The 22321-nt window shown below is 48.1% G+C and overlaps 1 protein-coding gene across 2 annotated transcripts; it reads left to right on the top strand.

The window, feature by feature from the left end:
* The first annotated feature begins 272 nt into the window (after positions 1 to 272).
* On the top strand, positions 273 to 20482 carry SH3BP1 (SH3 domain binding protein 1). 2 transcript variants are annotated; one of them, XM_031940879.1, is made up of 18 exons: positions 273 to 546; positions 3374 to 3416; positions 3857 to 3961; positions 6203 to 6279; positions 6515 to 6626; positions 8444 to 8520; positions 10256 to 10391; positions 11604 to 11672; positions 12034 to 12139; positions 13057 to 13202; positions 14225 to 14336; positions 14976 to 15057; positions 15320 to 15400; positions 15571 to 15687; positions 16111 to 16208; positions 17185 to 17317; positions 18693 to 18790; positions 19467 to 20482. In XM_031940879.1, the coding sequence occupies exons 1-18, from the start codon at positions 485 to 487 to the stop codon at positions 19961 to 19963; spliced, it is 2151 nt and encodes a 716-aa protein (XP_031796739.1). In that variant the 5' UTR covers positions 273 to 484; the 3' UTR covers positions 19964 to 20482. The 2 variants fall into 2 exon arrangements, with proteins under 2 accessions (XP_031796739.1, XP_031796740.1); XM_031940880.1 differs by having other exon boundaries at positions 274 to 546; positions 12034 to 12124.
* Positions 20483 to 22321: the final 1839 nt, after the last annotated feature.

The raw sequence follows: 22321 nt of genomic DNA, 5'->3' as shown, positions 1-22321 counted from the left end.
CGGGCGGAGCTCAGGAGTTCTCTAAGTCGGCCACAGGTGGGGACAGGAACAGCTAGGGGCACTCCGAGGCTCGGGCAGGAGGCGGGGCGAGGGAGGACCGCCAGGCGGGAGCACTGACAGACGGGAGGACACTCAGTGAGGCGGACGGACGCACAGACGAACGGAGGACAGACGGAGGAAACAGAGTTAGCGGAGGAGGGGAGGGGAGAGAGAGAGAGAGGAGAGGCAGGGCCGGAGGGAGGGGGAAAAGGAGAGGGGGAGGGGAAAGAGGAGGAGGGGGAGGAGGAGGAGAAAAAGGAGGAGGAGAGGAGAGAGGCTCTGCCAGGAAGAAGAGAGAAACTGCCTCCGACAGTCCGTCCGTCAGTCTCTACCTCGGTCCGCCCGGGCAGAGCGTTGTGTGCCATTCCCCGAGTCCCATGAGCAGCCCGGGGGGCAGCCCGCTCTCTGTAGCCCGCCCGCAAGTTGCCCCCGCCAGCCCCCCAAGATGATGAAGAGGCAGCTTAATCGGATGCGGCTGCAGCTGTCCCAGACCGGGGGCTCGGCACGGTGAGTGCAGCTGGGGCCGGGGGGCGATGGGGGGCGATGGGGGGCTACGCGCGCGCGCGCCTCTGCGTGTCTTGGGATGGGGGTGGGCTTCGGCATCGGGACCGAGAACTCCGGGGCTTCAGTTCCAGCCAGCACCACCCCCAAGCCCCAAACTTGGCTTGGAAGCTCTTCCCTTAAGTTTGCTTTCTCTTTCGCCCCTTCCCCCCACCCAAAAGAGGGCCTCCTGGGAAGGGAATTCTCGTGAGGTGAGGCCCTAGACCTCCCCCTCCCCAACCCTTCCAAGCGAAGGAAGGGGTTGGAGTCCCCGGCCCATCCCCCCAAGATGTTAGGGAAGGGGATCTGGTCTGCTTGGGAAGAGGGGGAATCTCCACCCATGGAGGAGGGGCCTTGAAGTTGGATGGAGGGGACTGGGAAGCGAGTGCCTTAACTAGGAGGGACTTTAGAACTTTGGAGGTCAGAGTTAGGAGGGGCCTTGGCTCCTAAAATCTTAGAACTACAAAGAAACCAGAACGTTGAGTGTGGAGCAGCCCAGGGCCTCCCAGCGTGGTTTGGGAGAGCTGGGAAGGGTCTTAGAAAAAGGAACTTCAGAATTGGGAGCCTTAGAAGTTGGCAGGTCAGAGCGGGGAGGACCCTTAGCAAAGAGATGTCAAAACTGAGAGGTCCCTTAGAACAGTGGATTTCAGAAGTTGCAGGGTTCTTAGAACGGAGGAAGTTACTTTTTAGAGCTAGATCACCTGGTTTAAGTCCCTCATTTACAGAGGAGGAAATTAGGAACTGTTCCCTGAAGAGACCTCCCCTTCCCCTCCCCCCTCCAGGTTTCTGTAGTTAAGTTTTGGAGGGGAAGGTCAGAGACCAGACTGGCTAGCTTCTGGCTCTGCCTGGGATTCTGGGGCTAATTTTCTTCCTTCCCCACCCCCCATCCCCCTACCCCTCCAGCTTCCATTATCCTGTTTGGCCCATGTAAAGAATTTAAATTTCAGGATTTTTCCTGGAGAGGAGGAAGGAGATAAGACTGAGACCTCAGGGAGGGTAGGGAGGGAGGGAGGGAGAAGAGAAGGCTCCCTGGAGAGCATGACTCCTGGGGGACTTCTTAGGAGGGCTAAAAAGCCATCCATGTGCTGCTTTTCCCATCTGTCTGCTTTTCCTGTCTCCTCCCCACCCCCACCCCTCTCAGGATTTTAAAACTCGGAATTCTTTGCTTTTCCCAGGGTCAGGTAAAAATCCGGCCCCATTCCCAAGGCCTAAGTTTTTAAACATCTGCTTTTCAAAAACCAAAACCAGATGGTCTTGCCCTGACTCCCTTGCCATCTCCTCCTTGACACAGCCCCCCCCCCCCCTTCCTCCCCATCTCCATCTCCTCATGGAACCTAGAATTTCCCTCTCACATTTGGGAGGAAATGACTGGGAACCAGAATACCTGGTTTCTAATCCCGTCTCGGTTACTTACTACCCGTGAGCCATTGGACAAGTCACCTCTCTGGATCACAATTTCCTCATCCTTCAGTTAAGAGGGTTGGACTCGATGATGTTCTGGAACTCTACAGTTCTGACTTCAGTCTGCATTATGGGCTGTGCTGGAGCAGCAGGGATGAGGGGAGAGATCTGGATTTCAAGCTGACAGGGACCTTAGAGGCTATCGAAGCTTTTCCCCCTTCCCTCCCCTTTTTTTCCCCCAAAGAAAGAAATTGAGACAGAGGGGAAGTAATTTAGGATCATAACTTTAGAACTGAAAGAGACTTCAGGGACCATCTAGGCCAATCCGCTCATTTTACCCAAGATGCTGAGAGCTTAAAAAAAATGAAATGATTTATGACTATAGGAGCATAGATATAGGAGCTAGAAGGCACTTCAGAAGCCATTTTACAGATCAGACAATTGAGACTATAGGCATGTTGGCCAAGAGCACAGGGGCAACATTCAGAATCGGCTTCTCTGATGACAAATCAAATCAGTTCTCGTGCTTTTCCTGTTTTTCTTATATCCCCAAACTGAAACCCCTTGAATCTTTCTCCCTAGATGTCTCCCCCTCTCCCTCCCCCTCCCTCTGATAGTTCCCTCTTCCCCTCTCTCTGATATTTCCCTCTTTCCCTCTAATATTTCCCTCTCCCCCTCCCTCTGATGTTTCCCTCTCTCCTTCTCCCCTGATGTCTCCCCCTCCCCCGATGACTCCCTCTCCCCTTCCCCCTGATAACTCCCTCCCCCTCATATCTCCCTCTTTATTTTACTCGGGACTTTATTCCAGTTGTTCCCTATCATGGCAGCCCTCACAGGTTGGTCTGGGCCCCTGGAGAGCTCTTCCTGCTGCCCTGCCCCATGCTCTCAGGTGCAGCTCTGGGTGGAGAAGGAAGCGGCTGACTTTGGATTCCCAGTTGCTTTGGAATGTGCTCTGGCTGGAGGGGTGTGGGTAAAATGGGTGAGAGGAATGAATAGCTGGATGTGGACGGGCAGGGATCCTTCCTGGGAGGCCACATCAGCTGGGGCTCCTGTCCTCTCCACCTCTGCCCAATCTCCCTTCAGCTCCGAGTCAGTCACCCCGAAGGGTCCCCCCCAAGTCCAGACTTGGCAACTGGTTGCGGGATCATTGATTTTAGAACTTGGATGGGTGTCGGAGAACAGCTACCTTGATTGCTCAGGTACAGGAACTGAGGCACAGATACAGTCAGAGGCTTGACCCGGATCAGAGATATCATGACCTATGACTTTAATCTAGATTTTCCTTATTCCGAGTGCCTTATGTCACAATGTCCATCAGGGAGTTCTGGGGAAGCACGAGAAAGTAGGTTGAGTAGAGAGGCCTCCAACCTCAACCAGTCTCTGTCCCCCACAGTGTCCAAGAGACTGCTGAATTTCTGAGCGAGGACCTGCTCCAGGTAAGGACGTGGGCTCCAGCAAAGTGGCGAGAGGCAGGCCCGTACAGGAGTTGGAAGGAGAAGGGAGGTGGCCAAGTGGGTGCTATGAGTCACCAGAACCTCCTGGACTGGATTTCCCTTCGAAGGAAGATGTCACCCTGGGGAAAATAGGGAGTAAATGGAAGGGAAGTGTCCTTAAAGGAGGACCAAGTATTGGGTATGTGGCAGGAGATTACCAGGGGAGGGGGAGGAAAAGGGAAACCAGTCAATGGATGGATAAACATTTATTAAGCACCTACTGTATGCCAGGTGCTATGTTAAATTTGGGAGATATAAAAAGAGATAGAAAATACCCCTGCCCTCAAGAAGTTTACACTCTAACTAGAACTGTAAGGGGAGAACACACACAGGCCCCATTCTGTGAGCACTTCTCCTTCTCGGCCTCTTTCTGCCACCTTCAGGTAGAACAGAGGCTAGACCCAGCCAAGCGGGCTGCTCATAATGTCCACAAGAGGCTGCAGGCCTGCTTACAGGGCCAGAGTGGGGCAGACATGGAGAAGCGTGTGGTGAGTAGGCATGGAACCCCTTTCTTGGTTTGGGGTGGGTGGGTAGGGGAGAGAGCTGGCTCCAGAGGGGGAGAACGATGGGAATTAACGTCAGGGGATGGTAGAGCCCAAGCCACAAGAGGCCTTGGAATCCAATCTCCTCATTTTACAGATGAGGAAACTGAGATTTAAGGAACTGATGACTTGCTTTTGAGGTCACAGAAAAAGGAAATGTCAGAAGTTCCTCAGACTTGATCCTATGATCTTTTCTTTGGGACCTTCCTCCCATTCTTTGCTTCCAGCAAAAGAACTCTCTTTCCCCTGTTCCACCATACTCCAAATACCCAAATTGGGTTCTGTGATATTCAGCAAGCACTTACTAAGTGCCGGGCACCATACAGACAGAATGTTGGGGTTACAAAGACAAACAAAGCAAGCTTCTAGGCCCAGGGGCTTGTTTTCTTATCTGTAGAATGAGGGGGTTGGACTGAGATCCTTTCTAGCTCCAGGATATGTGATCCTGAGATCCTTCCTACTGTACCAGGCTGAGAAGTGAGGGTATCAGAAAAGGCTCCCTTTGGGGGATTCTTAGAGGTAGAGATAAGAGAGGGTACTTCGGATGTCTGACCAGCCTGTGCATAGTAGGGAGAGATGCAATCTGAGAGTCAGAAGGAAAGCCAGTCTGGCTGGAAAGTAGCATGTGTAAGGAGGGAGGGAGTACTTTAGTGTTCAGTCTGAAAGGTAGACTAAAGGCAGACTGGATGGCTTGAAAGGCCCAAAGGAGGAGTCTGTGTTTAAGGCAAAAGGGAGCTACTGCAAGCTTTCTCTTGAGTGGGAGAGTAATATGTATTATTGGGTATTAGTATGTAGATAGTGGCTTGGAGTGCCATGTTAACAAGCATTTATCAAACACCTACTAGGTACTGGGAGATAAGTAAAGCAAAAATAAACAAACAAAAAAATAAGTAAAAACAATAACAAAAAAAAAAAAAAACCTAACTCAACCCAGCCTCAAAATGTTTACAAAATGTTACAAAATGTTTTGGAGATGACTGTTGTTGGTTAGACTAAATAAAAAACAGGAGCAGCCAGGTGGTACAGTGGATTGAGCACCTTTCCTGGAGTTAGGAAGGCCTGAGTTCAAATTGGATCTCACACTTAACTGTGTGACCCTGATAAAATCACTTAATTCTAGTTAAGTGCCTCAAAAACAAACAAACAAACAAAAAAAATGGCTGTTAATTCCCTGTCCCACCTCACCCAGATCCTGCTATCCCAGCATGTTTCCTTCCCAACATGCCCTGCAAGCCTCCCTCCACCTTTCCCGTGGGCTGACCTGATAGAAAAAGCCTTGCATGAGAAATCGAAACACTTGGGTATCAGTCTCACCTCTACCTACTTGGGCTCCTTGATCCTAGGTTTTTCGCCTGTAAAATGAGGATTATGATAATGTAATAATGGCCACAATCCCCAAATCCCCAGCCAGTGGGATAGTCAGCCTCTTCCTGGAGACCTCCAGGGATGGAGAACTAACTCCCTGCCCCTGGAGGCAGCCAACTCCACTTTGATTAATTCCTAGGAATTTTTTCCCTTATATGGAGTCCAAATCTGAGTCTCTCGGCCACAAGTCCCCATTGGCCTGCCCCCTCAATCCTGCTTCTGCCTTTAGGGGCCAAGCAGACAAGGATAAGCCTTTTTCCCCATGACAGCCCTCAGCTACTTGAAAAGAGCTGTCCCATCTCGCTTTCCCCCCCACTCTGACGCTTTACTTTTCCTCAGATACTATCTCATCTCTGACTTTATCCTCCTGTTCCTTTCCTCCTCCCTCAGAGGGTATTGTGAAGGCTCTGAGAATGCAGACTTGTTTTGGAAAGTAAGAAGCACTGGAAAAATAAAAATGCATTATTCAATGTTGAACAGATGTATTTCTAGCACATATGTTTCTGGGCTTTTTTTTTTTTCACATATATCCCATTCTTCATTTTGTGTGAGACATCCCCGGGGGCTAGGAGCAGTAGAAAGAACACTGTCTCAGGAGAACCTGGGTGCAGATTCCTGCTCTTACATTTAACATCCCTGCGACGTTGAACAAGTCGGGTCTCCACCTGTAAAGTGAGGGGATTGGTCGGGTTGGCCTCTGGAATCCCTCCCAGCTATGGATCTCTAAGTCTGGGATCCTTTGGAGAGCCTAGGCCAGCTCTGGACGTGGTCTTTGGTGGATGAGACCCCTCAGCCCCTCGCCTCTCCTTTTTGGCTCTGCAGAAAAAATTGCCACTCATGGCCCTATCCCACACGATGGCTGAGAGTATCAAAGAGTTGGATGCGGAGTCTAGCATGGGGTAAGTGAACTGGGGAGGGATTAATTTATGGAATCCCAAGAGTTACTCTCCTCCAGACGGGCAGAGAATGGGCCAAGATGAGAGGATTCTCTTCTAGTGGAGAAGAAGAGCAGGGCTGGGGTTGGTTTGTTTCCTTCTCCCTCCCCCCCACAATGGGATGGAGAACTGGGGTTGGGGGGATGCCCAAAAGGAAGGAAGGGGTCTTGATCTGAATGTGATCACTTGGTCCCCATAGGAAGGCTTTAGAGATGAGCTGTTCCATCCAGAGTCAGCTAGCTCGCGTCTTGGCGGAGTTTGAGATGGCCCTGGAGAGAGATGTCCTTCAGCCCCTCAATAGGCTGAGTGAGGTAATCATTGTCATCTTGACCAAGACACACTGTCAGTTTTGCTAAAGATTTTACATGTATTATGGCGATAAGACCCACCAAAGTCATACTCCCATGCTTCATGGTAACCTAGAAATGATCCTGGCTATAAAAGGCTCTGCTACTAGATCTGATCAAGCTGGAAAGGCTTTGAGAAGCCTTTCTGAAGACCTGCCTAGTCAATTATTAGAAGGCTTTCCCCAGAATTCTGGTCCCCAGGTGATGAATTCATTGCTAAGTGCAACCCCTGAATTAATGATATTAATTAATGTAAATTAATGTCATTAATGTTATAATTGTCATTTAATTCTTTTAAAATGTTATTAATACCTTTGGTTTTTTCATCACATACTTTTCCACTAAATCTTCATTATCTCAGAGATCCAACTTTAACATCATTTCATTTTTCCTCCTTTGTCAACTGATGGGATGGGATGACTTCTTAAATTCCTCCAGCTCTAAATATGTGAGCCAGTTAACAAAGAAGAAAGATTGGAAAAATTTAGTTTTGGTAAAAATTATCCAACATGTCTACCAAGTACAACATCATAGGGGCAGCCAGGTGGCTCTGTGGATAGAACACTGGCCCCTGGAGTCAAGAGGACCTGACTTCACATCTGGGCTCAGACACTTGAACTTTACTAGCTGTGTGATCCTGGATGAGTTGCTCAACATCTGTCTGCATAATATTTCTTCATTTGCAATATGGATGTGATAATAGCACTTCCCAGGTGGTTGAGAATATTTGTAATGTTCTTTGCAAACCCTAAAGCTCTATATAAATGTTAGTGCTTTTACTTTTACTCAGAAGTTACACTTCCAGACTATAGCCTCCAAGAAGTCAAAAATTGTAAGGCTTCATCTATATTAAAATATTTATAACTGTACTTTTTATAGTAACAAGGAACTAGAATCTGAGGAGATTTTTCTTCCCTAACTTATATTGAAATATGACTAAAACAGTGACACTTGATTTTAATGAAATGCTGCCATGCCATAGGAATTGATGGGCATAAAAACCTCAGCCTGATTTATATGAACTGATGCAAACTCATGAAAACAATATGTATGATGATCAAAATGCTGTAAAACGAAAGAAGAAAAGGGACCCAAACTGAATTGTGCAATTATAATGGGTCCCTTCTTTGCAAGGTCAGGGACTGTGGGCCTGGACTATTCCTATACTGTCTGATTTAGTTGACATATTAGTTGGTTTTGTTCAATTATTTCTGTCTTTTTTAAAAAAACTCTTTGTTAAAAAGAATCTCTGGGTAATGGAAGGATGAGATGGTTTCATATCTTTTACATTCAGATGTCAAAGTGATTTAAAAACAAAGCATTGGTAAAGAAGAGAAAGTTATTTGTTTACTGATAAGTGGATGATTTACCTAATGGGGAAAACCCCAAAGAATCGGCAAATAAACAAATTGAGATAGGATCAATTTTAGTGAAGTTGTCATTTACTTTTTTTTTTATTATTATACTTTTTATTGACAGAACACATGCATTTTTTTTTTTTACAACATTATCCCTTGCACTCACTTCTATTCCAACTTTTCCCTTCCCTCCTTCTACCTCTTCCCCTAGATGGCAGATAGTCTTATACATGTTAAATATGTTATAGTATATGCTAAATGTTGTCATTTACTTTTGTCTACCTCGGGAGCAAGGAGTCAGCCCATATTCAAATCTCAATTCCATAACTTCCTTCTCTGATGTTCTCTGATGTTTTCTGTGAAAATCAACCGAAAATCCCTTTCCTTACCCTGACAGTCTATGCCTTTTATCTGATCCACCAGGAGGAGCTTCCATCCATTCTCAAGCACAAAAAAAATCTTCAGAAATTGGTATTAGACTGGAATGCCCTGAAAAGCAGGTGAGTGGGTGGAGTTGACTTGGGTTTGGACCCATAAATTAGGTGACTCGTGTCGGACTCTGTATCTGGTGGGTTCTGGGATCAGAGCAGGGGACCCCTTTCCCCGCTCATTCTGTTCTATTTCCAAGCCACAGGCCATATCCTTGATACTACCCTGGGCATCTCAACCCTCCTTTCTCTGACTGGAGGGGATCTAGGGGAGACCACCCTCCAACAAGGGTCTGTTCTGCTGATAAGTCCTTCCTATTGTCCTAAAAGACAGTAGACCACCTTTCCAGACAAAGGGCAAGGCATTTTAAAAGTATGTGTACATCCTTCTGTGCACACGTGTGCTTATGTGTGTGTGAATGCAGGTGTAATCATGAGCACATGGATGTACAAGCATGCTGTACTCCTGAGTGTGCACTTGTATGTTATATAATCATACAGAGACTTGTCAGTTTTGTGCAAATATGTGCATGTGAGAACATCTCATGTTATTGATTATACATGCAACTACATATGTACTGTAGAATCGAGAGCATGTGCAACAGTTGTGTGGACTAGTATATGCATGGGTGTGCTCACCAGGTGAACACATGCACACACCTGTTTCTGTATGCCACGTGGAAGCATGTACACACCGTGACACGAACATGACTGAGCCATACATAGTACCATCTTAGCAAAAGCTCTGCGGCAAATCACTTCCAGTCTCTAAGTCTGTTTTTTCCTCTTGAAAAAAATGATGGTTATAATGAAATTTATGACAGCCCCCCCCGTCTCTGTTGCCTTTGGAGACTGAGCTGGCACTTTGGGGAGGCTTCACAATTCTCCTGGGAGGTGGATATAACCGTGGCAGCTCACCCCTCGTTCCTGGGGAGTCAGAACATTGCTTTTTAAGCTTCCTGATGTCTGTCTCGGCGGCCGACATTTGTGTAGCCTTGCAGGTCTGGCTGCTGCCTTGGGTAGGCATGGGGGGGATAGTCTAAAGCAGGGGTCCTCAAACTTTTTAAATAGGGGGCCAGTTCACTGTCCCTCAGACTGTTGGAGGGCCAGACTATAGTAAAAACAAAAACTTTGTTTTGTGGGCCTTTAAATAAAGAAACTTCATAGCCCTAGGGGATAAACGTCCTCAGCTGCTGCATCTTGGCCATGGGCCATAGTTTGAGGACCCCTGATCTAAAGAAAGAGGTTCAGAGAGGCTGATTAATCGCTCAGTCGTACATACAGCTAGGAAGTCTGGGAGATTTCTTCTCCAGACATACTACACCTGAAATATAGAATCTCTGAGAGGATGCTATTAAAGTTGCCTGCGTGTGTGTAACAACAAGCATATATTCTCATGCTTGTACCTTATATCCCTGCAGGATTTGTGTTTGGGTGCCTAGGATGAGCTTGTCGATTGGTCAGCCAGACCTTCTGGGTCCCCATTTTGCTTCCTGGAGGCTATGAGGGCATCTGACCCTAAGTATCCCTTAGGGAGAAGGCTCTAACTAGGCTGTGCTCAGAGCTCACAAGGGGGCATCTGGCCCTATGTCCCCCAAGGGGAAGATTCTAAGGAGGCTGTGTAGAGAGCGCAATGGGGCACCCATGCACACATCCCTTTCCTAGCTAAGTCAATATCTAGTGGCTTCATTCTCATTGGGACCCAGGATTCCTTGTAAGCTGTCAGAAACCCAGATGACTTGAGGAAGGGTGCAGGAGGGGTGGACATTGGTCATTGTGTCTTTTTCCTCTTGGATCCCTTCTCCAGGCTCAGTCAGATGGCCAAAAATTCAAGCCTCGGGCCCGGTGTCGGGGGTCCTGGGGGTCACAACCCCATAACCAATAAGCTGGAGACCTTGAAGGAAGAAGAAGAAGAACTGAAGAAGAAGGTAGAGCAGTCCAAGGTGAGGACTTTGGAGGTTCCATTACTCTTGTTGGAGAGATCTAAGAGGAAGTTAGTCCTACCCATCTCTGAGCCTGTTTCCTCCTATGTAAAATCAAGAGAACTCTTTTTTTTTTTTTTTCGTTTACTAGAAGCCAAATGAAGCATAGTATAAGATACCTAGGAATACATAGGAAACTCATTTTAAAATACAATTATAAAAATATTTTTAAAAAACTAAAACAAGTTTAGAGTCTCTGAATAAGAACTCTTAATCTAGAGCTAAAAGGAACTTTAGAAATTTAATCTAATTCAACCTTCCCATTTTACAAGTGAAGAAACTGAGACTTGCGAAGGGATGTGGTCTCATGGGTAACAAGTGACAGAGGCAGGATTTGAATCCAGTCCCTTTGCCTCCAAATCCTAACTCCTTTCTACTATGTACCATTACCCTCAAGGGAGTAACCATGAGAGGAATAATTTGAATCCTGGTTGTCTCTCTTCAGAACAGCCTTTCTTAACCATTAAACCTAATTGATATTTACATTGGCTTTAAGGTTTGCTAATTTTTTTCTTTCCATTCTCCTGTTTGATCCTCCCAATAATCTTGGGAAGTAGGTGCTATTCTTGTTCCCATTTTACAGAGGAGGAAACTGAAGTCTGGAAAGATTATATCACTTTCAGTCAGGCAAAAGATAGCTCCTATCCTTGAAGAGCTTCCCGAATCATGGAGAAGTAGCCAGGGTCACACCGTTAAATGCCTTAAGTTTAAGACTCTGGTCTTCCCAACTTCAAGTGCAGTGTACTATTCAGTAGACCTTGATGCCTCTCAAAGTACCCACAATGATAAAATGATACGTCTTTCAACTCATCTTAAGCATTTATTAAACTTGCGTATTATTATATACAAGACACTGGAATGGACATAAAGTGATTTGTCCAAAGTTGAATGGCAAGGAAGTGATGATCCTGGGAGTTAGTTCAATTTAACCTGTATTTATTTAGTGCCTACTGTATGCCGGGTCTTGTGCCAAATCTTGGGAACAGAGAAATCAGAACAAAGTAGTTACTGTTTTCAAAGAGCTTATAGTCTTCTGTTGAATTGGGGTAGTCATCATGGGGGCCATCTTGGCTCTCAAACAAGGGGCAGGTTCAGGAAGATGGGATTGGGGGAGGGGAAGGAAGAGAGGGACTGACCCTAGAGCTGTTTGGAACCCTGCTGCATCTCTCTTAGGATGAGTATCTGTCAGATCTGTACCACTTTGCTACAAAGGAAGACAGCTACGCAAATTACTTCATCACGGTAAGAGTCCCCCATCCCCGCCCCAGGGGGTGTTATCAGAATGGTGGAGAGAGTCATGGGGGGAGTAAGGTGGGAAAGGCAGCTGCTTCCTAGCAGAGGAGCCCTGGAGAAGGGAAGACATAGAGGGTACCCAGAGGCCTCCCAGTTGGAGGAGAAAAGAGTCTACAAAGTTCCCATCTTCCCATCAGGGGTCAATGACCTTCTTTCTGCATTGTTGGAGGCCTCCCACTCTGGGACCTCCCAGGATTGGGTTAGAGGAGGTGGGAGAGGAGCTCTGACAGGGAAATCCCCAACTCCTGGGCCTCTAAGATTCACCTCATAGCCTTCCTCTCAAGACCCTTACCTTGCTTCTCTTACACAGCTTCTGGAGCTGCAGGCTAGTTACCACCGTAAATCCTTAAGTTCACTGGACTCGGCCTTGGCTGAGCTGAAGGAGAGCCATGGCCACACAGGTATTGCTGGTAGAGGTCAGTCCCTTCCTGACCCTGTCCAAGGTACTGGAGATAATAGGGAGTTCACGACTCTGACTTCTTCCCTTTAAGGCATATGTGACTCAACCAAGACACTTTCCATCCTTAATCTAAGTTTACTCATAGCACAGTAGGACAGGAATGGTACTGGAGACCCACGAGCCGGCCTCAAATGCTGCTTCTTGAGAGCCTTTATACCCAGGAATAAAATCCAGCAGGGAGGGGAAGTTGAGTAAAATTAATGAACGTAGCAAACAAATTTGACATCAGATGAGCTATAAAAAACTATCATCGTAATATCTGCTCCAAATAGCTCATAGAACATGCCTTTTGTCACTCAGCAAGCTGTCTGGCACCAAAGAGTCCCTTAATAAATTCTCATTGGATGCAAACAGATTGTTGAATTGCCCTTGAGCACTTTGCACACCAAGCTCTGTCCATGGTTCTGGAAAGATGGAGATAAAATGAGAGCAGTTTCTGCCCTCAGGTAGCTGTTATTTACTGGATAAATGAAAGGCAACACAGAACATATACATAGAATATGGTAAAGAAAATGCTACAGACACTGGAGGAGGAATTATATATTTTGTTTCTGAATCAACCAAGTGACATCAGATTTATAACAAATGCTGAAAAAAAACAAAAATCATATTCTCATTTTAAGTCTACTTAAAACTTGAAATTATTGGGACGCCCTCTTTTCCTGAATTTGCCATCCATTCTGCACACCCTCTCCTCCCTCCCAGTTGCTTTCAAATTTCCAGAAACTTTACATGGGCCCTTGACTAAGGGAAGGAAGGGTTGGGCTCCCCAGTGGTTGTTCAGTCTTATGTCTTGCCTCTAAGGCTATTCTTTCAGAGGAGGGGAAGATGAGGTACCTCCTTCCTTCATCCTGTCTCATCTTCCTCCTACAGAGAGCAGCACCCGGGTGTCAGATGGCCCCTCCACCAAAGTGTACGGGGTGGCCCTGAGGACCCATCTGCAGGAGACGGGCCGGGACATTGCCTTGCCCCTGGAGGCCTGCATCTTGATGCTTTTGTCTGAAGGCATGAAGGAGGAGGTAGATGGGAGAAGGGCACCCACAGAGACCACCTCACACCTGGGAGGGGCTGGGAAAACCTTTTAGGTGGCAAAGTAAGGACACTTATCCCAAGTGGCAATGGAGAATCGCAGAAGGATTAGTTCTTAGAGATTGATCCGGGGCAGCAAGGTGGTACAGTGGATAGAGCACCAGTCCTGAAGTCAGGAGGACCCAAGTTCAAATCTGTTCTCAGACACTTAACACTAAGCTGTGTGATCCTGGGCAAACTTAACTCCAATTGTCTCAGGCAAAAAAAAGAGAGAGACAGAGATTGATCCACCCAGCCCTGTCATTTTACAGATGGGGAAACTGAGACCCAGAGAAGGGAAGGGGCTTACCCAAAGCTGCAGATTGTGATCAAGCAGCAGGAATGAGATCAAACCCAGCTGATGTGTTTATGAAGGGCTTTCACATGCATCTCTCAGTAACTCTTTGAGAGAATAGAGTGGGGCTTATTCTACTGAAAGGTCAGATGATCTGACCAAGGTCACACAGCAGATTAGTGACAGAATAGTCACTAAAAGCTGGCTCTTCTGGTACCTTCCTGCTACTGAAATGAGTCACCTTCTGGCTGGTCACAATTGTTGGGAATCTTATCATATAGATCCTCGGGTTAAAAACATAGTTCTTGCTAATACAAATGTTTTAGAAAAGCTAAGCTATTATCAATCATTCCTACCTTAGTGTGAGTGAGCATGTGAGATCTTTTTCTAAGTGTGCAATCTTATATGGAGAGATAGAAGACATGTTGCCAACCTTAGAGGCTTGAGGGTGCAGGGAGAAGCTGCCTTTCATGGAGGATTGGGGAGGGTGTTTTGTTTCTCCCCATTCCCCTTGGCAGCCAGTCTCGCTCCTCGACTGGATTCGCTTCTTTCCAGCATCCATCTATTCTCCTCTTCCTCAGATCTCCTTGGGATTCTATCAGCCCTTTAGCTCCCTTCCCCTTTGCCTCTTTGCTTCAGTGGGAAGCCCTTTGAAACCATGCTTTTTCATTTCCCTAGGGCCTCTTCCGCCTGGCAGCAGGGGCCTCGGTGCTCAAGAGACTGAAGCAGGCCATGGCCCTCAACCCCAGCAGCTTGGAAGAATTCTGCTCGGACCCTCACGCTGTGGCTGGTACCAGAGCCCCAGGCTGGGCTGGCTATTAGATCACCCTAGCTTCCCTGCTCTCCCTTCTCCTTTCCTTTCCCCTCTCCTGCCCTCTCCTTCCTTTCCCTTTCCCTGCTCTCTCCTTTCCTTTCCCCTCCCCTCCCTTCCCTCCTTCCCTCTCCCTTGCTCCCTTCTTTCTTTTTACCTCTTAGCTTTTACATCCCTTTCATTTCCTAAGCTAGGCTACCCCTCCCTCCCCTCATCTTATAAACCATCCCTTATTATAAAAATTAAAAAGAAAGGCAGAGTGGGTGTGGGGAGGAGGGAAGGAAGTAATGTTTAGCAAAAACTAACCAACAAAATAAGCAGATGCAACAGGATGTGTATGTTATATTTGGGGCATCCCTTCAGTGGAGGAAAGACAACACTTCAGTAATTTTGGTATTGATTTCGGGAGTTCTCTGGCCTGGAAAACATTTAACTTTCCAGTCGCTAATCCCACCAGTTAGTTCCAATCCTTCGGATGAAACATTTCCCCTGCTTTTGAGCCAGTGAGAAGCTGCCGTAGAGCAGGCTTGAGGAGGGGTGGGCCTGAGCCGGAGATCCCGGGCTGAGGATTCTGGGCACAGCAGTGACATTGCCTCTCTGCCTTCCTTCTCTCTTCAGGGGCCCTCAAGTCTTACCTCCGTGAGCTTCCCGAACCTATCATGACATTTGAACTCTATGAGGATTGGATGAGAGCTGCCAAGTGAGTGAGGGGAAAAAAGCAATCCAGACAAAGTTAGGGAAGGAAGGTCGGCGTTCCAGTCTCCCCTCAGATGCTTCCTAGCTGGGGAGCCTCAGCAAAGAGGAACTAACCTCAATGGCATCGAAGTGCATTCTAGTTCCAAATCTATAAGTTTATAAAAACGAATGAGGAAGTTGGAGGCCTTCCCTTCACTGTGGCTTGCCCCTACCCAGAATCCCACCGTCTTTTTTTAAATGTGTGATCTTTCTTTCTCTATTGCCAGTCTGAAGGATCCAGTGGCCCGGCTTGAGGGCCTCCGAGAAGTATGTGGGAAACTGCCCCAGGAAAATCTCTGCAACCTGAGGTGGGTCCCACAATGTAATGCGGTGATTAGGCTGAGTAGGGGCTGGGCTGGGCGGGCAGGAGGAGACCAGGGCTCAGGGAAAGCTCATTCAAATAAGGAAGAAGGGCTTGAGTCAGGAGAAGGAGTGACCCACTCCTGATTCCCTTCCCCTACTCTTCTCTCCCACCCAGGTACTTGATCAAGTTTCTAGCCAGGCTGGCCAAGGAGCAGGAGGTGAACAAGATGACTCCGAGCAACATCGCCATCGTCCTAGGGCCAAATCTGTTATGGCCATCCATAAAAGATGGGTAGGAGCTGAGAACATAGGAACCTTTGACCTAGAAGGGAGAACCTGACCAGGGAGGGACCTTAGCAAAGAATATTGGGATGTAGAATGTCAGAACTGGGAGGGACATTAGAACAGGAGATGTCAGGTTCTTGAGTTTGGCAGTACCTGCTACATAGAGCCTTTCTTTTTCTTTCTTTTTTTTTTTTTTTTTTTTTTTGACTGAAGCAATTGGGGTTAAGTGACTTGCCCAGGGTTACACAGATCATGGGATAGTATCAGAGGGAGGAAGACTTTAGTGGAGGCTAGAAATAGAGATATTTGATTAAAGAAAAGACTTGAAGTCCCACCCTCTGCCACTTCAGAGTGTATCTGTGCTCAGGTGCCATCATCGCCCTGAGCCTTTCCTGGCTAATGCTAACCTCCTCTCTCCTCTGACTGTCAGAGACCAGGCTCAGCTGGATGCAGCTTCTGTGTCCTCTATCCAGGTGGTAGGTGTGGTGGAGGCACTGATCCAGAATTCAGACGTCCTCTTTCCAGGAGGTGAGTGTGTGTGTGTGTGTGTGTGTGTGTGTGTGTGTGTGTGTGTGTGCTCGTACACTCACAGGGCTTGTGTGCTCACTCAACAGAAAAGTTGGGGAAATAGGAATATCCTTGGTGGAAGTAGAGAAGGGGTGGTGCTAAGAACCAGCCCTTCAGCCCTTACATGACCCATTTCCTGGGGTGTGTGTGGGGGAAACACTACTCTGCTCCCCCTTTTGTTTCTACTGGACCTTTGCTCCTTCCTTAGCCTTCCAGATGTGGAACCTGTCCCTGATAGTAGAGAGATTCTGAAGAATCGGAAGACTAAAACGATTTGGCAGAAATTAGCTTTAGACCCATCCCTTTGACGACAAACCTCAAAATTGGGTTCAAATAGAAATTAGTAATAAAAGTTGTCATATTTTTAAAGCAAGAGAATGGAGTCAGGCAAAAAGACATGCTTAAGGAGTGAATACTTAAGTCACGTAAAAAAGACATGCATAAGAAATGAATTCTTGGGGCAGCTGGGTGGACCAGTGGATAGAGCACCAAGCTTGAAGTCGGGAGAACCTGAGTTCAAATGTGGCCTCATTCACTTAACACTTCCTAGCTGTTTGACTCTGGGCAAGTCACTTAATCCCAATTGCCTCAGCAAAAATAAATAAATAAATAAATTCTTATTTTTGGCTGAGGCGTTTGGGGGCTAGAAAGCATTGAGTGTCTGCATCCGGGTTTGCGATCAGATCCTCCTGACTTCAGTGTCAGGGCTTTATCTGTTTCGATTCACTTAAGGAGTGACTTCTTAAAGAGGAGAGAGAAGTGATCACAAAAGACAAAATCGGTCATTTCAGTCCCATGAAATTGGGAGACTTTGGCACTGACAAAGCAAATGCAGCTGGGTTAAACAGTAAGTTGGGAAGAAAAAGGTGTTTGTTGAATTCTGTTCAATTGGCTCTCTCTTGGGAAGGCTTTTGATCCCCCCCTCTTCTTTTTGCAGATATCAATTTCAATGTCTCAGGCTTGTTTACTTCCCCCGCTATCCTGTATCAATCCCATCCCCAGGAACAGGACAGCCCCAAGTCGGAAGAATTCTCAGCTACTCCCTCGCCCTCTCCAGTAGCTAAGGAAAGGTAAGAACATTTGGACTTCAAAATGGCCTTGGGGCCAGCTTGGGTCTTTGACAGCTTGGACCAAAAGGCAACTTCTATCTCTTCCGAGTCTAAGGGAATCTATTGGGGAACGGAGGGAGGTAGGAGAGACGACCTTGTGGGTTTCCTTTGTTTTATGCCGTTGGGGATGTCTCCAAACATCTCCAGCCTCTCTTATTGGTGGCGGTATTTATAATAATAATAATAATTATAATGGTGACAGTTAGCATTTATCTAGCTCCGCCAACATGCCAGGTACTACGCTAAGTGCTCTACAAGTATCTCATTTAATTCTCAGAATGACCCTGAAAGATACTGTTTTTGTCCCTGTCCTACAATTAAGGAAACAGAAGTGAAATGACTCGCCCAAATTCACACAGCTAGTGTCTGAATCTGGATTTAAATCCAGAGGTTTTCTTGACTTTGAAGCTAGAAGACTACATACTGTAGCTGCCTCAGTGGTAGATAGATGTTATCGTCCCATTGTTCTGAATTGTTTCAAGGCTGCTGGGAAATTTATATTACCTAAAAGTTAGTTGGAGAACAGTTGAGACTCGGGGTCTGGGAGGTCACAGATCCTGACATAACGACAGAATCAGAGGATTTGGGGGTTGGAAGTGGACTCCAGAGACCATTTAAGTTCAATCTTTTCAATCCGATTCCAGTCCCACTTGGGGACCCCCAAAATTGCATATTCCCTTGCTCTCCAACTTTAGGCCCCCACGGTTTGAGGAATTGGGCAGGAATATCCAGGATAAGTAGCCCAGGCATTTAAAACTTGTTTTGATTTAATGAATCCAGAGCTATTGAGATGTCCTGTCTCGGTTAAGTTCTAGAAACCTCAGTTTCCTCATCTGTAAAATGAGAAGACTGAAATACTCGGAGGTCCCTTCCAGTTTTATGTATGACCCTATATTCCTATTAATTTTGACACCACAGCCTCCCATGGAGAATAGTGATCTCCTCAATCATTTTCTATGTAGCTGTTTGAGCATTTAGAATGATGGGGAGCTCACTACTCTGTTCAGTTGTGATTATTAAATCAAGCTGGACCTTGTCCACATTGATGTACCTCCAACTGTCTCTGTTCCACTCAGCCTAAGCAGGCTTTCTTGCTTGGCTTTTAGTACTCTGACTGGGGTTACCAAATGGCCTCCTGGTCTCCTGTTAGTTGCTGGGCAAAGGTTCTTCTCCCAACCCAAGCAGTAATGCAGTCCTTCACACAACTGCTTGCTGAGAAAGACTTCAACTTGAGAGCCGGGAGTTTCTTGGTATTCAGGAGACTCTTGGAAACCTGCCGTTAGGGTCCTTGTCTTTGCCCGAGACCTGTGTTCTCATCTCTCTCTTTATCCTTCAGTAAGGTAGAGTTGGAACCTCCCCCAAGGCCTGGCTCCCCAAAGGTCAGCAAGAATCTCACAGAAGCACCTGCATCAGCTGAGGATACGGTCCGAAAGAGTGAGTGTCCCTATGGCCAAACACTGGGGAGGTACCATGGGAAATATGTCCCTGAGAACTAAAAGTTTTAGAAGCTGAGATCTTGGTCAGAGATGGGGTTGGGACTGCTAAAGCTGAGTCTAGATGGAGACAAGCGACACGAGCATATAAAATGAGGGAGAAGCAAGTACTCTTAAGAATAATGGCACGTCTGGGCTGATTGGCTGTCAAGGAGCCTCTGTTCTGAGGTCCTAAAGGCAGTTGCACTTCTGTGGCATTCAGTCGGTTCTTAATCAATGTTTCTTGATTGGAATAGAGGATGTCAGGCTGGGGGAGGGCCTTTGTATCAGGGAGCTTTGGGGCTGTAAAATATCTCATGCCGTAGCATGCAGAATAGGGGGAACCCTTAAAGCGCTTCTAGTCCACATGACCATCCAGAAGCCCATGGAAAACGATGTGCTCGAAGTCACGCTGGACTTTTGTCAGAGCCAGGACCAGAGCCAGGATTGTGGACGCTTGCCCCTGCATCCATCGTCCAAGGCTGGAGGGGCCACTGGTGCTGGGCCAGGGGCAGGGAGGCCAGAGTAGAACAGAATAGGAGCCAGATCTCGAGTGATGGCAAGACCAAGGTCAGAGATCAGGATGGGCATCTTTGGATCTCCAAGCTAAATTTCTTTCCCTCTGACTTTCTCTACAGCCAAACGCCCAGCCCCTGCCCGGCCCATGGTGCCGCCACCCCAGATCCTGAGTTCTCGAACTTCACCCCCAATCGTTTCCGCTACAGCTTCTCCCCCAACACAGCCCCAGCCCCAGCCCCAGCCCCAGCCCCAGCCCCAGCCCCAGCCCCAGCCCCAGCCCCAGCCCCAGCCCCAGCCCCAGTCCCAGTCTCAGTCACAGCCTCAGTCCTCTACTCCAGGGAGTCCGGCTACTCCCAGGGCACTCCCCCGACGTCAGGTGGGCAGCAATATTAAGGCCCCCTCTGTGCCGCCCCCACTGCCTCCTCAACCTCCCCAGCCTGTTCGACGGCTGAGTCGACCCTCTCCTGCTTCTCCCAGCCCCCTCCTCACCCCCAGCACTGAGACTGAGGTCCCTGGGGAGGCCAGAGGCCCTGAGGGGGACAGCTGCGCCTCCCCAGGAGGGGTCACCACTCCTCCCCAGCCTCGGCCTAGGACTCTCGCCTCAGACACCGACTGAGCCAGGGGTGGCCCGACCGCCTCCGTCCACCACAGTGCACTGCTCCTCCTCTCCCCTATTCCCTTGCCTCTTCTATTTTTCTGGGGTCCCTTTTCCCTCTGGCCCCATCCTATCTGGGAGCTCCGGTGACTCAGCCCTCAACTGCCCAAGAGGATGGAAATCTCCCAGCCACAAGTGCCTCTGGCCCTTAGCCCCAGCTGGGCTGGTCCCATGCCTTGGGAGCTGAGGAGGAGCCCTGGCCTTTGTCCTCCCTCGTGACGCCCCTGGTTCTGGGCGTCCAGAGCCTCTCTCCCCGTTGCCTGGCAGGGTCCAGTCAGGGAGGGAAAGAAAAGAGTAACGGGGAGGGCCCTTACTTTGACTTTACTGGGAGAGCAACTCTTTTCCTTTCCCAGAAACGTTTTTTGATTTTGTTTTTGTCTTGCTATGGTTTGTAAGTTATTTTGGATTGAACTGGAGCATACTTAGTGTGCAGTCCACTGCCCCTCCTGTCTTCCAAATAAAGGCGATTATTGAGAACCAGAGTGGCAGCAGCTTCTGTCTCTGAGGGTCAGGTCCCGGTTTGTTTGCTCTGGATTCCTTCGGCTCCACGGCATCCCTGGCTGAGAGTTACGCGTTACACAGACTGTGTGAACACTTCTGGTGACGGGGAGCTCACTCACTCACTGTCTCATAGTAACATAGTAACTGGCCAAGGACTTTACAAATATAATCTCATTTGATCCTCGGGAGGACTCTGGGAGGTAGATGCTGTTATATTGAAGAGGCCGAGGCAGCAGCAGTTAAGCAATTTTACTCCATCACTAGTGTCAGAGGTCATAGTTGAACTCATGTCTTGAGAGAGGGAGAAGGGAGAGGGGAGAGAAGGGAACAGAGAGGGAGGAAGAGGGAGGGGAGAAGAGGGTGGGAGGGGGAGGGAGGGAGAATAAGATGCAGATTACGTAAGCGTTATTCTCTATAGACACAATTGTTACCTTTCTTGGTATGTGTATATACAATGTATATTATATAGATATACAAAGTATACACATACAAATATGTATAATGTATCCAAATACAATCTCTGTATACATAATATATATTATGTAATGTGTATATACATTAAATATATAGGATGGGGGTGATATGCATATATGTGCATGTTACCTGACTTACTACTTTTTCATTCACGGTTTCGGGCAGCGCCTGCCACATTGTAGACGCCGCATCATTCCCTTCCCCTTCATCTCCCCGCCGGGGAAGTTCCGGATTCCCACTGATGATGGGCTCTGAATCCGACAAACTTTCTAGGGTCCCTCTTCCAGGAGAGCCCGGTCCCGTGGCGGTCCCAGGAGCCACGTGGGCAGGAAGGAACGCGCCTCCTCCTTTCCCCAACCCCTCCCGAGGCGGCCACTCAGCGCTGCCCACCCAAAGGCATTTTCCCGGGAAAATCAGAGCCTCGCCTAGCAACTACCTCCTGCTCGCTCCTCATTGGCCGCCGCATCCGCGGCTCTCGGGTATGATGGCTTTCTGGTTCTTATTGGACAGTTTCTCCTTCCAATCCGGCCTTTGATAGGGGAAGTTTAACGTCAATCCCAACTCAGGTCCAGCCTTAAGGACTAGCCCACGAGTCGCCGGGGTTAGTCGGCTCCATCGTTCGTCCTCCTCCTCACCTCTTAAAGTTCCAAACCCGGGCCATCACCTCCAACCTCTCCGTCCCAGTCCTGCCATCTCGAGCCTCCCCTTCCTCAATTCTGATTTCTCCTTCGCTAGTCACGGATTGGTCCGAGTTTTTGGTAAATATCCAAATTGGCCTCGCCCCCAATTTATTTTTTTTTCCCCCCCATCGCCGCCATCCTTGGATTTCGGCTCACGCCGTGGCCCTGAGTTCTCCCAAACCGCGGCGCTCGCTTCCAGAGGGAGCGTCCAGGGGCGACCACAACTAAGCTAAAGAACGCTGTCGTTCCCGAAGAGTCTGGTCTCGGGTCTGTCCATTGGTCCGTTTTACCATCAGTTTTGGCTTCGGTCCCGCCTCCCCTCAGGATGTAGGCTTCGGGAAAGTGCATCTTTCAGCCGGTTGGCCCGTTTTTCCATTGTAAGGATTATGGCTCCACCCACCTTTCCTCTCCTAGCTCGCATCTTTGTTCGCCCTTTGGCTGTCACTTCGAGCCGTGTCCCCGCCCCTTTCTGACACTCACTGCCCATTGGTCTCTTTCTTCATCGAGGCCAGATTGTAGCCGTTCTGGAGCCCTCTAGGGAAATACTATTCGCCCATTGGTTAGCTCTTTCAGTCCCCTGGGTCGATTGGTTCTTTTCTTTCCCCTTAGGCCGCTTAAGGCCTCTGCAGCTACTCAAGTGGAGGCTAGGACGTCTGGGAGAGGG

The sequence above is a fragment of the Sarcophilus harrisii genome, chromosome 5, assembly GCF_902635505.1.
Source record: "Sarcophilus harrisii chromosome 5, mSarHar1.11, whole genome shotgun sequence".
NCBI lineage: Eukaryota > Metazoa > Chordata > Mammalia > Dasyuromorphia > Dasyuridae > Sarcophilus > Sarcophilus harrisii.
The sequence above is the reverse complement of the archived record's forward strand: the minus strand, read 5'-3'. Positions and strand labels throughout refer to the sequence as shown.